Genomic DNA, 14,906 nt, shown 5'->3' with positions numbered 1-14,906 from the left:
AGTCAGAGAAATGCTGTGACTTATTCAAGTATGATAGGCAATGGAAGTCTAACTTAGTGAGGTTTCTTTCTGATACAAAAACACATTGGATATCTTGAAAATTATAGACAACTCTTCTTCATCTCAAACATACGCAATATTAATAGGTAAATAGGAAATATATATATATATATATATATATATATATATATACAATCTTATCATTTGGTGTATATATATATACAATCTTATCACTAAACTGCTAATTTTGCCACATCATTTACACATCAGAAGTCTATGCAATTCCATAATTCATTTCAATTACAAGAAACCAATTATGCTAGTCTTGTTATATGTTATACTCTAATTCAACCATATCTTTGCTAGCATTTTTCCACAACGTCATCAATACGGATACTAACAAGACCAACCACAAAGAAATCAAAGACTAGCAGCAAATAGTGAAATATTTACATCCATTTGACACTTAAAACACACCCTTCCAAGTTCTAATCTTTCTCACTGAACCGCTGGGCAACCAGGTATCAGCACCCCTGGGGCAGTAGGGCAACTTGCCAATGGACAATGATCATCCTCTAGTCCTCCCCACCAATCCATCCCATAGATGTTAAAATACCCCAATGCCAAGAAGGTCAACACCCCCATGAAGGCAATGCCGGCGTCGAGCGCCGCCGCCAGCACATAGTTATGCCTCAGCCACCACTTCTTGTATCTGTTGTATATGAAGTAGTTGAACAATATACCTACAATGCCCCACATGATGAAGTTCACCGATCGCGCCGGCAAGAGGCCACTGGCGCCTCCCAAGAGGATCGGCATGCTGATCAGCTTGATCCACTCCTTGTCGGGGTAGAGCCGCGCGAGGAGCCAGACCGGGATAGGCGAAAGGAGTCCGAGGAGGAAGAAGTAGTTAAGCTTGGAGTACAAACCGAGCTTGCCAAACATGCGAAGAGGGCCTACGACGCCCCAAATTATGGACGCGTTGTAGAAGACGTCGTCGCCCGGGCACGTCCATGGGCTGCCCGGCGGGAGGTTGTTCACGTCGCAGATGCTCTCGACGGTCGATAGCAGCCACCATGCAGTCATGAAGTGGACGGTGGAGGCTACTATCGTTCCTACCAACTGTAATATAAACATAACATGCATGAAATATGAATCATCCTTCGCTAATAATGCCTAGTAAATAGATTGAATGAAGATATTTTTCTCTTTACCTGTGCCCAGAACATAGCCCTTGGAGGAATCTTCATGTAGTGACCCAGCTTGAAATCTCCAAGGAATCCAAGAGCCTGAGCCATGCTGATATATCCATAGGTCTTGAACACCACATTGGCTAAAGGTTTCCCAGGGTAAATATACCCAATAACCATTTCTGTAATGATGTTTAACCCTGGTTGCTGCATCACAGTGGAGCAATAGATAGTATAAGATTGTATCATGATTTACTTGCATGCTCTTTCTCTTCACTTTTGAAGAGGATTTCATTTCTGCCTTTATTCTCCTAATGTTCTATTCAAATGACAGAATTTTTTCTTTTCTTTTCTCTTTTCTTCTATAATCTCGTTCGAAACAGAATACTATTAGTTCTACGATGGAATTGAACGCTAACCTGATTCGTCGTAGCGTAAATAACTCCGACGGGGAGTGTAAAGATGAAAGCCATGGCACATGCAAGCAAGAGCCCCCACCAGGGAAGCTGCAGTTGTTTACCAAATCCTTCGCATGTATAGAAAGACAGCGCAAGGACTACGATCAGCATGAGATGGAACCACCATTGGGGAACAACCCTGTAGTTCTTCTTCATCAATCTTGTGTGCACATCCCCAAATTTCTTATTCGCCTTCGCTGTGGTTCGAGACCACATTTGCCAGATTGTTCTGAGGATTGCAGAGCAGTAGAATTGGCAGATATTTGTCAAAATGACTTTAATACCATGTTAGACCAATATTATATATCATGCATTTAATATATCTCCCATGCGAGAATGTTAGATAACCAATTAAAGCTTTTGTTTACCTTCCATGGAAGAGTGCAACATGCGAGATAGTAGCCATCAGCGCAGCGAAGCCGAACCCATAGGTATACACAAACACGACGCTGAGGTTAATCTTGCTATACGCATCGTACTCCTGGAAGTTCAACGAGAAGGTCTTGTCGTCGAGGACCCGAGTGGTATTATACGGATGCCCGGAGGAATCAAACACATGAGAGGAGAACAACGGGAACCTCTTGGCGTTGTAGGTGTTAGTCCAGTAGGATATGGGGACGATGATGTACATGGTGAGGATGAACCCCGCCATGGTGTTGAAGATGGCGAAGGCCGGCGTCGCGAGCGGGCTGCCGAGGAAGGAGACTACGGTGTTCCAGTCGAGGCCGAAGGAGCCGATGCCGAGGCCCTTGAGGCCGGAGCCGAGCTGGTGGGCGGTGATGGAGTCCTTCCAGATCCAGCAGACGAAGGAGAGGGCGGTGATGGAGGGGAAGAAGTAGCTGGGGATGATGTAGTAGGCGAAGCTACTGATGAGGGAGATGAGGAAGAACTGGAGCCGGCTTAGTCGCCCTTTGGGCCTCTTCTCCTCTTCATGCAGTGCTCTACACAATGAGCAAGTTAGCTTACTACTGGACTGTAGCAATTGTGATATAAGGATTTGCATGCGAATTACCGGAAAAGGGAGACCTGGACGAGGTTGGCAGGCCACCACATGTAAGGGGAATCGACCAAGTACTTCCTGAATAGGCCGGCCCATCCATAGCCGAGCAACTGGATCAAGAAATGGAGGAATTAAGGAGGAGATAGAGATGGTGTAAAATTTTGTATCATGCAGTATACTAATAAGAAGGTGGTGAACTAATTCAATTGATTTGGAATTCTTGGCACACCAAATTAACTGTTTGGAACTAATAAATAATAAGCTTGATTTAGATGAATCTCAGTTTATGTAATCACATTTGATCATTTGAGCTCAGATCTGGGTTGTATTTTATTTACCAGCTATGTTATCTTTTCCTAAATCTCAAAACTAATCCTTAATTTGTTATTCTTACTGAAGCTCATGAGTATAATTGAAGTACATATATAATGAAATATATTGCTACCTTATTTCAAACTATAACATTAAATAGATTTCATTTTCAGTTTTATTATTTTATTTTCCAACAACAGAATTTATTTTATTTAGACGGTTAGAAATATGATTTGGAGGGCCTTAACAAAAAGAGTTCACTAGAGATTTCTGGGCATAAATTTATGCTTTTAGTATTTGATATGGATTATAATTAAAAGTTTTCCACAAAACTAGGTTTCCTCACAAATTTATTTACTTAAATAGTTTACGTCCTAATTTTATTATCTAAAAGGTTTATAACTAAATAGGTCAAGTAGAAAATTGCTTATCTCAAATATGAAACACTAATCTCATCGGTGCTTAATAAAAGAAATGGGTATAAATATAAGAAATGTAACAATATGTGAGAGCAAATTGAGAAGGCTAAGGAAATTTGATTTATATTTATCTTATCTAATTTTAAATCTAATAATGTTCTCTAGTTTATCTAAATTTAAATCTAATATCTTTTCCTAGTTTATCAAGATTATAATATGATAAACTTTTCCAGTTATCTATAAGCTTATCCAATTAGCATGATAAATATAAATTACATAATAATCTTGTCACTTTCTACCCTCGTCTAATAAATAAAAGCCAAAGAGATTAGTATTTAAGTAAAACGCTAATCAATTTAGTAATTTTGGAATTATGAGGTGACAATTAATGTAAGGTTGGGAGTAGATTATTTGAGGAAATTAAATTGACGAGGCCCAAATTGGTCAAAAACTCTACCTTTTAATGGTCGATCTCTTTCTGTACATTGATAGAGATAGTTGTGAAGAGCTACTAGAATTATGGCAAATTGCTTATAAGATAGATACGTACCTGCGTGGTCTGGGCTAACAACATAGCAGCGACGGGATGCAGCTTCCTCTTGTAGAACGCCTTGACGATGGCGATGATGTTGATGGCGTACACCCCACTGGCGCCGGCGCCGGCGAAGATGGTGATGAGGGCGTGCTCCTTGAGGTTGAAAGGCCCCGGGTTCAGGGTGAAGGTCCAGCCGGTGAGGGGCACTCTGAAGGCCTTGGTCGGCAGGGTCGCCGCCATCAGCCGCCCGATCGGCAGCGTCACGATCTGCACGCAGACCGTGCCGATGGACAGCTGGTTCTCCCGGTAGGTGAAGAACTCGTTGATGAAGGAGAGCAAGATGCACGACAGCAGCCCCAGCGTCCACGTTCGGAATGTCAGGGCCGCCTGCGACGGGTCGTCGGTGCTCACCACCGTGTGCCGGACTTCTTCGATCGGGCTATCGTTGATCTCCTCCTCTTTTTCTTCTACTACTATTACACGCCATCACAAATGCTCAACTAGTTTACCGATCATGCGAAAATCTTTATAAACAAAATCACCATGAAACAATCTAAAATCTTCTCCTTGAAGAAAGCGAAAAAAAATAAATAAATAATAATTACCGTTCTTCGAGGAGGCAGAGACGATGCCGCCGGACTCCGACTCCGACCGGAGGGAAAGAGGGAGATCACCATGAGGCTGAGCCATTGCTCTCCTTCTCCTTCTCTCTCCCTTCTCCCCACTTGATGAAACTAAACAGTAAATAATATTCTACCAACCCACGTATAAATAGAACTCCCTCCGTTACCCAATTACCTCTCTCTATCTCTCTATCTCTCTATCTCCAAAATATTTATTCATTTATTAAAAATTTGGTCTTTTTTTAGTACATTGGACAGAGTCAATAATCAAAACGTCTCCCAACTTAGGGGGGGGGGGGGGTTTGTCCATGTTCAAATGAACCCATAAATGTGGGGGATTCATAGCAAAGAGTTACGCAGCATTATTACGTTAGCTGTAGTGTCAAAGGATGCATGCCATTCTTGGAAAGATTCATCGCTGGACTTGTGAAGTTTTGGCAAGCTACGAATTGGAGGAGTAGAGAGGAAGACTAGGCGTTGAGAGATCATACGAGGCTAATTTTGGATTGCAATTAATCCTCCGTCTCCTAAATTAAATCCAGCCCACTAACCTGGGCCGAGGTGGAATCCATCCACTGCACCTTGGACTGCAGGAATCTCCTACGTTCTCTTGAATCTTTTGGGGAGAATGTAGGGGGCTGCCAATTGCATCCTGCCACTTTTCTTTGATCCCAGCCGTCCAATTTGTGGAGTCCTCATGATCTGACAATTAGTTACTATTTATATAATCAACATTGTTGAAGCAGCTGTTAACCTTTCTTAGAAAAATCTCTACGTATAAATTTAAAATTCGTATTTGCATATGTACAGAGGCAAAAAAAGGAGGAGAAAATAAGTCTAAAATATATTTTTAATTTTCAATACTAGAATGGACTCATTTGGTAGGAAAATAGCATATGGAAAGCGTTTTTAAACAAAGGTGGTCAATTTGTACTAATTATATAAATTTACTATAAAGTTTCTATACCAAATAAAACAACTTCTAAATCTAGGATATTCTGTGTATCAATTTTATACTTGAATCTGATCCGATGTCAGTTGACCGGTGTGATTATTTCTCTAAAGGTAAGACTTGAAATAGGTGTCTGATGATTGGGTCAAGCCTAGCTTGATCATGAGTCGACTAGCTCAACTCAACTCGGCTCAAAATAATTATCCATATTTATCAAATAAAGTATGAGATAGTAGACTTTTGGATGAGGAACTACATGTTGCACAGGGCTGGGTCGGACCAGAGCCTACTTGGGCTCGATCCGAACCCGAACTCGGACCGGTCGAATGCTACTAAACCCTTCCCTCTCCCAATTCAAAACCCTAATCGTCGTGTCTCCTTCAGTCCGCCAGAACCCCTTAATCCTACTCCTTTCTCTCTTCCCCCGAACCAAAATGCCGAGGATTTCAGCTCTCGACATGCCCGACGTCCCCATGGGGCAGCTCCCGGAACACCTCCGGCTCCAGAGCACCCGCGCCTTCTGCAAGTTTGACGCACCAATCCATGTATGGCTTCGATCGCTTGGCCTCACCTCCTTATAAAGCCAATCTCGATGTTTTTGGATCCAGTTTTGATTGTCTGGATGGAAAAGATAGGATCTTTTCCACTTCTCGGTTCTTATTTTTTATGACTATTGACAAGAGAAGGAGCTTTTGATTTGCTGAGTTTTTTTATTGATCTCATTGTGAATTACCATTGCTAAAATGCTAATTTACATGATTACGGTAAGAACATTATTGCCGTGAACTGATGCAGAAAGGTGTGAATGTTTATGATGGTGTTTACGGTAATAATCTTATAATATTTGTTTACTGTGCTAGTTGGGTTTTACTAGTTTCGCATGGGACTGTGCATGAAAATATTATTCTGGATGACATGGGTGATACGTTATGCAATATAGATCCATGGTATTATGCTTTAACTATTTAGTTATAAAACAAGGTTATTTGTTATTATAAATGAAAAAATATACTTAATATCTTTTTACAGAAATTTATATTAGCATGAGTTCATTCTAGAACTTGCATTTTGCACTTTCAGAATTTTGAATTTTCTTTAAACTAAAAACACTATTATTGATATGTTTCATGGATTCTATGTTGATAATATTCTTTATACATGAAGTCAGAAGGTATCCAGTATGGTGGGGCTTATGCCTCTATGGGAGTTGATAACGGCTTATCATTGGATAGGTTCTGCAAAAATTTTAAAATTGAAGTAATCAGGCTTACGGAGGATGAGATCGAATTTGATATGATTGGCATTGATGCATCAATAGCTAATGCTTTCAGGAGGATCCTCATTGCCGAGGTATGCTCGTATCTGCATTTATGTATCAGATTAGTGAGAATAATAAAACGTGTCTTAATTTCATTTCATTGTTCAAGTGACTGCATTTTTGTGTTCAATTTTGAGATTTTATGCATGTTATCAAAAGGTTCCTACAATGGCCATCGAGAAAGTCTTTATTGTTGACAATACATCAGTTATACCAGACGAGGTGCTTGCACATAGGCTGGGCCTTATCCCGCTGGATGCTGATCCTGGACTGTTTGAATATCTCTCAGGTTTGTACAAATAATTAATCGGTCTTTTATTTCTTTATGATGGGCTTTCTCACTGCACCTCCTTTATGCTAATAGATGCATCTGTTCTTTTCTCTTCTGTTGCCTAGAAAATGATGTTCCAAATGAAAGAAATACTATCGTTTATAAGTTGAACGTGTCGTGTAAAAGAGGTGATCCACGGCTTACAGGTATCTTCTACTTGCACTCAACTCAGTTTGTGCAACATAATTTTTCTCATTATAGCGCCTATGTACAATGTGAACATTCTCCAACTATAATCTGGTAGTGATATCAGATTAGTCTGATTTTAGTATTTTTCACCTAAGTTCATGTAGTTGTTAGCTGGAAATTTTTTCATTTTGTATTTGTTTGTCTTCTATGTTGTGTGGTGAGAAGATATTAGAAGGTTGGGACTTTTTTGCTTGTCAGATTATGCATAAAAAATAAATCAATCTTCTAGCTAATCTTTCTGTTGTACGTATTTGAATACTAACTCAAGTCTGGTTATGAACTCATGTAATCCTATTATTCCATTTCCTATTCTTTCAAATGGTGAAATATAATTTTGACTAGCACACTAATAATTTTGCTTAATGATGCAGTGAAGTCAGATCAATTGGAATGGTTGCCAGAAGGTAGTCAACTCAAAATGGCATCTTCTAACCTATCCAGAGAATCAAAAACTTACACTTCTTTCAGTGGAAGTCAACTAGAAATCTCTAAAAAGCCGCTGGGAGTGAAGCATAAAGATATTATTGTTGCTGAAATTGGGCCAGGGCAGGTGCTTCACAATTCCCATCTTTAGAACTTGTTCTTAAGTAAATTGCCATGGCCTGTTCAAAATAACATTTTGAGTTATTATGAAAAGATTGTGATACTATTTGCTGTATGAACTCTATAAACTATATTGGTCATGAGATGTGTAACCGTGGGGCTAATGATGCAGCACATTGGCTTGTTAATCGTGGCCGCACTGGCTGTTTTTCCTCTTGCTGGTCAGGTGATGGCCCTAGTACCTTAAGGCCTATTTTGTATAGGGACACTATGGGTGTACATATAGATAAATATGTTTGCACCTATTTTGAGGTATGAACTACCTTTTTAAAAAAATAAAAGAGAAAAAAAGAGAGGCTCCTTATACTTTTGCGTATACTTCTTCACCTTGAGATGTTTAGTGTAAAATACTGAATCAATTATTCAAATTTTTAATAGCTTTATTACCACCGTTGGGAAAAGAAGCTATATTACGGGAACCGTAATACTAATGATGGATATGGAAAACAAATGATTAAATGAAGCAAACTGTTCTTTTCTATGATGAGATGACTATTAGTAATGTGGATTCTTGGTTACCTAGCAATAAATTTTTAACATTAGCTGCATTGGTTTATCTTGTATCATATATAATGCAAACTCTAATACAAATTAAAGAGGAACAAGAGCTAACCTGATCAAAACGGTTCCTCCATATAATGCCAATAATTAACTTGTATTATTGTTTTCACATTATTGAGCTGGTGGGAGCATGGTGCTTTAGCTACATGTGGCTTGCCAGTTGCTATCATACTCTATCCAAGAAAAGCAGTCCACTTTTGTTTTTGTGTTGCTGTTAGGATACTACTAGCTTATTGATCCCTTCATGGAAGCTAGTTTTGGCTGATCCCGGGTGGGATTGGCCGAAACGGATCAACTTCATAGTCGATTCCGATTTAGGGCGGAAACCAGTCCAGTGTGAGAGAGAGAGAGAGAGAGAGAGAGAGAGAGAGAGAGAAAGGGAGAAAGAGAGGGAGGATAGTGAGAAAGAAAAAGGAGAAAGAGAAGAGAATGAGAGAGAAAGAGAGGGCAGGGAGCTCATCAGAGAGAGAGGGAATAAAGGAAAAAAATAGCATATCTAAGGTTGTCGGAGTTAGATTTGTGTCGGAAGAGTTTGCCGGACGTAGATGGAGGCCAGAACTACGTCGGAGAAGCATCGATTTAGGAGAGAGAGAGGGAGTGGCAGAGGAAGAGTGAGAGTGCTATGGGGGAGAAAGAGAGGAGGGAGTCAGAGAGTGAGAGAGAGGGAGATAGAGAGTGTTAAGAGGGGATCGGACAAGGAGAGATGTTTTATTTAGGGAGAGAGAGTTAGTGGGGGGAGAGAGGTAGTAAAGAGATAGAGAGAATAAGTGGGACAAATAATTAATGGAAGAGAGTTTGATAAGAGAGAGAATGGGAGAGAGAGTTAGTAGGAGAAGGTAAATTTTTTTTCATTTGTGTAAGATAGGGAGAGAGAGTGTGAGTGATAGAAAGAAAGAGAGATAGAAATTGAGAAAATAGTATTTAGTTTTTATTTTTTAGACTGCACACATGAATAATTTATATTTATATCTTATTATAATTATCTTTAAATTATATATATATATATATATTTTCTGTATATTAGTAACTATTTTAAAATATAGGCCAATATGGATGATAGATACTGTCGATATATATCATTTTTTTTTGGATTGTTGGTACTATTGATACATATCATTCTTTTCGACGGTCAATCTTGATCTCGGTTTCGATTCTTGGAATTTTGAATCTCTTGATTGCGAGGTCACAATTATCAATTGGAATGCTCTTCAAATAATTCAAGGGTTTTATTTATATATTCTGATTTATAAAAGATAACATCCATTATCGACTTTTTGAGATCTCTCCAATTTTCTGATACCATTATTCTGATTTGGAAGTACCTATCAAACTTTGGGAAATATGTATTGTTTTGCACCTACAAGTACAGCCCAAGTACCTCTTGAAAGGGAGCATCTAAGATTTTGTATTGCCCTATTTGAATCTTCTTGGAATTTGTGGTGTTTAGTCCAATATATCGTTGCTGGGTTGAGCATCTGATTTGTTTTTCTCTTTCAATTCTTTTTACTTTATGCTATATGAGGTAGTCCTTTAAATTTGTCTACTAAATTGGGGAAATATGGGCATAAGCTTTTGTTGCCATTATTACCTTTCTTTAAGTTAGAAATTTAGAATATATCCCTTTTCTCTTATATGCTTTTATTACCAAGGTATGGCCTTTTATCTCGTCTGCTTGATTGACAAGTATTTGTGTTTTTTCCCTTCGCTTAGTTCATTGGCTTTATTCAGGTTGTAAATCTCTTGCTCAGCATTCCACTTTTTCCTCCATAATTCAGTATATGGGAATCTCTATGAGCAACATTACTGATGCCTAAGTGCATGTGCCACTTAATTCTTCATTTTATTTGCCTAAAAGATCTTAAACATGCCAATATTTCAATTTCTTTCTGTATCCTCCTCCAGGCCATTGAGCTTGAGGCTCATGCTGTCAAGGGTACCGGTGAGGTTCATGCCAAGTGGTCTCCAGTTTCTACAGCATGGTATAGAATGCTTCCTGAGGTGAATATCTACTTTGGTTTAACTTTTGCAATTACAAATGCATGTATACTATTTATTTGACATTCTTTATTTCTTTCTATCCCATCTTAATTTATATTCTGTTGGAAGGTTGTAATGCTAAAAGAAGTTAAAGGAGAAGATGCAGAGGAGCTCGTAAAGAAGTGTCCGGTTAAAGTTTTTGACATTGAAGACCTTGGAAATGGTGAATACTCTTCTCTTTTTAGCACAGACGGTTCCTTATTTAGAATAATATGCTTGCACCAAGTGTACTGTATATTGTTTGGGTGACTTTACTATCTACTGTCACAATGTAGATAGGCCAGGTAGTATCTGGAAAGCATGTAATTCACATGATTTGACTGATTGAGCAAGAGGGATCTAAATAAGTCAAGGTGCCCATACTTAATTCTGAGGTGCATAATAGAGTAAGTTAGATAAATGTCCAACTGTCCATGCATTTGTCATTATAGTGTGATGCGTTTGGCGTCTGAGGTGCATAATAGAGTAAGTTAGATAAATGTCCAACTGTCCATGCATTTGTCATTATAGTGTGATGCGTTTGGCTACATGCATCATCCTTCATGAAGACACATTTTCAGCATGATTTAAGTATGCGTCAAATGCGATTCCCACTTATCCGCGGGCATAAATGAGCACACCCCATAGACAAGGCCCCTGTTAATGTGAGGTCGAGGAGGGCAAGATGTGTATGTAGCGTTACCTCAATTACCATTGTTCCCACAAGCTTTGGAGGGCAGTAATTAAATGTAGCATTGGGCAATGCATGTAATAACAGGTTGCACAATATAATTTAAATCTAGTTCTTGTTTTCTATTTCACTTTTCTCAAACATGATAAGAGATCAGATTCCCAGGCCAAATTATCTCGTTTTCATAGTCTCGCTAGGTTTGTTATCTAGTTCTTTCATAGTCCTTTTAATGGGCATCTTGGATTCTAGGGGAATTCTGTGTTTTTAACTTATATAGATTTTTTTGTCATGATCACTTTCTTCTATATTGAGTCTTTCGTACTCTTTCGACTTCATCTTAGCTGTTTTTTAGTGAGGTAGTTAAGAAGGAGATATATGCAGAAGTTTCACCAGAATTATGGCAGTTGCATCTGTTGCTGTGGGTCACTGTCATAATAATACATGCATCTCTTATCAGTGTGAATGTTTGACTATTCTCGGTCAGGAACTTAACATTGTCAGGAATTGTACTAAGGACTAAAAATAGTCATGTTGTTAAGTGTGGAGTGATGTTTATTTGAATCTATTAATTAGGTTGCTTACTTAATATGGCTACTAATTGCCGAGTTTTCGTGCTCTTTAGGCTGCTTTTCTGCTTCAGATGCAGATAGATTGATTTAATGGGAATTCAGTAATGATACCATTAATCTCTTAAGACAATTTTGAGTACTTGTAGGTCCTTGTCATTGTACAAAATAATCAGGCACCGAGTTTATTTCGTTAAAATTTGGAAACTGTTGGAGAATGGGACTACTATTTATCTTTGACTAATAATGTTACTAAGAAGTAGCATTTGATATTTTGTCCTGATATTCAAATTAGAATTGGAGGCATTGTCAGCTGTCTCCTTGTTCTTTTGGATCAGGGAGTGTGTCAATGATAATTATGTTGTGATTTTGATCTCCAGGATGCATATAGGGTTGATGACAGGAATTAAGTGAATGGAGTCTATATCTTATATATTTTTGGATATATTAGTGATCTTGTGTTACCCTAGCAATCAAGGAGTTGTCTGAGTTGATAAGTGATTTTTTATATTCAATCCTGTGGTAGCATAATATTCTGTGATTGGAAACTTGACAGATATATTTAGATATAGTTCCCTCCCTTTTCATTACCACTCATATAGACACATGGTTGGAAAAGAAAGTGGCAATAAGGGCATGTGGCAGATGATCTAATACATTGTCACCAAGGACGGTGCAAATGACTAGCGCTTTGGTGCCTAAACTCAGATCCATTTGTGAATCAGCTTATCTTGGTAGAATCTGGAATCAAGGTAGGTTTGTATTTCTGTAACAATATAACCTAATTCGATACATACATGGATGTCATCAAATTGGTCATCATTAAACTTGATTCAACATGACTATTTCTTCTTGAAATGATTCTGTTTTCTCCTGGTTTCCTCTAATTTCTGGTGCAATTTTTAAACTTTCAGTATCAGTTATTTATCTATCATATCTTTTTCTATACTCAGCTTTCCTTTTCTGGTTTATATGCAGGTGAGAAAAGAGCAGTGGCATCAAGACCGCGTGCCTGTACACTTTGTAGGGAATGCATCCGTGGAGTAAATGATGAAACTGTCGAATTGAGGCGTGTTTTAGATCACTTCATCTGTAAGTACTGCAACAGTAAATAAGTACACAAATGAACACATATCACCAGGATTAACACAACCTGAATAGTATCAGCTGCATATTTTTGTTATTATCGTTAATATAGAAATTTTCATGAGATGTAGATCATAGAACACTGTTGTTCTATAAGGATTATTTTGCCTTCATCTTTTCTTTTCTTTTTCTTGTTTCTTTGAAGCAAACATCAAATTGTTATACTCTAATTCGGTGGAAATCTATCCAACATTTTATAGTCCTAATACATACTAACATACCCCTATAATTTGCTCATGCAGTTACTATCGAATCTGCTGCATCTCTGTCTCCAGAAGTTCTTTTTACTGAAGCGGTGAAGATCTTGGAGGAAAAGTGCGAGCGAGTGATATCTGAACTTTCTTAAAACTTGTGGGTTCCCAGGTAACCCATGTTTCAGTTTTCCAATATGATATGCGATTTGGATGCCTGGAAGACTAACCGCCTCAAGGATAGAGCATAAGATATTGTTACTGAGGATTGTAATATGTTAATTATGTAAGCTTTCTAGATTTCTATTGTATAGAGCAGTCGAGCTAAATAGCCAAGGGACAAACTCCTGTTAGTAGCCATCAGATGAATACGACAGCTCTTTAAGTTATCGCCCACAATTGCGGTCCTAGATATATTTATTAAAGGATGTACACATCTTTATTATCTTTTGATTGTGATATCGTACTCAACTTGTTGGAGTATTGGTTTTCAAAGTGTGTACCATTTCTTCAATCATGTGCCCTTGACTTGCTTTATAACACAGAATTTGTAATTATTTCTTCTGTTATCTCAAGAAGAAAAGCTCAATATATTCTCTTGCTGTGCTGGAGACTTGAGGATTTTATGTTCTGCTGCCTTTGTTATTCTAATGACCTAATTTTGACATGGTAGTAGAAGTCTGAAGGAATACAGCTAATTTGTCAGTTATGAAGTCATTCATCAGACACTACTGTGTGGGCATATTAGTACTCTATGATGAGTTGCTTAAGAAGCAATCTTTAGCAACAGATTAATCATTAAAGTTATTATGTGGCTTTCTAGCTTTGCTTCTTTTCTGATAGATGGTCTCTCATCTTGTGTTGAGAGTAACCTAATGGTTGATATTTGATTCTGATTGGTTACTGAAATTATATTTTGCTGATATCAAATTCAACTTCTCATTCTTGATGCTCATTCTTTTTCTTTTTCTTTTTCTGAAAAAAAAAACTCCAAATTGTTTGGGAGTTCATTGCTTTGGTGTTTGCACCTTATTGATGAATGGACTCCATGATGAGGGCTTTGTCTCTATGGACCACCACCCCACCCATGTACTTTTATTTGCCTCCTTAACTATAGAACTCCATGTGCAAAAGATTTCAGGTATTGACTGGACTTCATATGGCCAGACTAAAAGTAAAGCTCTACAATCCTATTCATGCTCATAACTCTCTGTCTCTCTCCGGTCGGATTACTACTAGCCCTAAACCAAGAGGAAGAAGATGAGAATGAAGTTTGTCAAATGTGAGGTGATTGGATTTCACCGGTTGGTATCGGTGGTGTTTACTCTATTGTCGAGTCTATAATTTATAGCTGCAAAACACTCTCTCTCTTTCTTCTTAAATGCTCGCAAATCACACTCCCAGCTTATTAGAGTGTCATTTAATGTGATAATAAGCTTTGCTATTATGTACCCTAACAAGCTAACATCATTGGGAATTACAAGAGCATGATACAGTTGAGCATATACCAAGCTAAATCAAGATCATGATTTTGACTAAGTTGGGATCTTTAATTAGAACTTTGATCTTGATTTTGACTAAGTTGGGATCTTTAATTAGAACTTTTTTTTTCACTTTCGGAAACTATCACTTTTTCTACAATGACTTATTATTATTATTTTTTGAACTATCAGAAACACCTCACTTTTAGTATCTTCCATTAGAAGGTCACTGTATATAAAAATAAAAATTTAGAAGGTTATTATGTAAAAAAAAATTAGGGTCATTAGTAAAAAAGGATATAGTTTAAGGAGTGAATGGAGAAT

General features: G+C 38.0%; 2 protein-coding genes across 2 annotated transcripts; one reads left to right on the top strand and one right to left on the bottom strand.

Annotated features, from left to right (window-relative positions):
• Positions 1–260: 260 nt before the first annotated feature.
• Positions 261–4,291, bottom strand: LOC140772397 (oligopeptide transporter 1-like). Its single transcript, XM_073114452.1, has 6 exons — positions 3,930–4,291; positions 2,661–2,758; positions 2,017–2,589; positions 1,610–1,877; positions 1,215–1,397; positions 261–1,122 (listed from the first exon to the last, which is right to left on the bottom strand). The coding sequence occupies exons 1-6, from the start codon at positions 4,152–4,154 to the stop codon at positions 499–501; spliced, it is 1,971 nt and encodes a 656-aa protein (XP_072970553.1). The 5' UTR covers positions 4,155–4,291; the 3' UTR covers positions 261–498.
• A 1,577-nt stretch (positions 4,292–5,868) lies between these two features.
• LOC140772750 (uncharacterized) lies at positions 5,869–13,714 on the top strand. The gene is made up of 9 exons (XM_073114969.1): positions 5,869–6,034; positions 6,654–6,839; positions 6,967–7,096; positions 7,204–7,284; positions 7,699–7,877; positions 10,394–10,489; positions 10,598–10,691; positions 12,743–12,856; positions 13,153–13,714. Exons 1-9 carry the CDS (start codon positions 5,924–5,926, stop codon positions 13,254–13,256), a joined length of 1,095 nt encoding a protein of 364 aa, XP_072971070.1. The 5' UTR covers positions 5,869–5,923; the 3' UTR covers positions 13,257–13,714.
• The last annotated feature ends 1,192 nt before the right edge of the window (positions 13,715–14,906 follow it).

The sequence above is a fragment of the Typha angustifolia genome, chromosome 12, assembly GCF_048772165.1.
Source record: "Typha angustifolia cultivar Huaian chromosome 12, ASM4877216v1, whole genome shotgun sequence".
In the NCBI taxonomy this organism is placed as follows: domain Eukaryota; kingdom Viridiplantae; phylum Streptophyta; class Magnoliopsida; order Poales; family Typhaceae; genus Typha; species Typha angustifolia.
Note: the sequence above shows the minus strand (reverse complement) of the source record. Positions and strands in the feature narration are given on the sequence as shown.

Coding starts and splice junctions, on each gene's coding strand:
- LOC140772397 (XM_073114452.1), bottom strand. CDS start 4,154: ATGGCGGCGACCCTGCCGACCAAGGCCTTCAGAGTGCCCCTCACCGGC. Junction 2,759..3,929: donor TGTTAGCCCAGACCACGCAG/GTACGTATCTAT, acceptor TTCTTGATCCAG/TTGCTCGGCTATGGATGGGC. Junction 1,878..2,016: donor GTTGCACTCTTCCATGGAAG/GTAAACAAAAGC, acceptor TGCAATCCTCAG/AACAATCTGGCAAATGTGGT.
- LOC140772750 (XM_073114969.1), top strand. CDS start 5,924: ATGCCGAGGATTTCAGCTCTCGACATGCCCGACGTCCCCATGGGGCAG. Junction 6,840..6,966: donor GGAGGATCCTCATTGCCGAG/GTATGCTCGTAT, acceptor TGTTATCAAAAG/GTTCCTACAATGGCCATCGA. Junction 10,490..10,597: donor GGTATAGAATGCTTCCTGAG/GTGAATATCTAC, acceptor TTCTGTTGGAAG/GTTGTAATGCTAAAAGAAGT.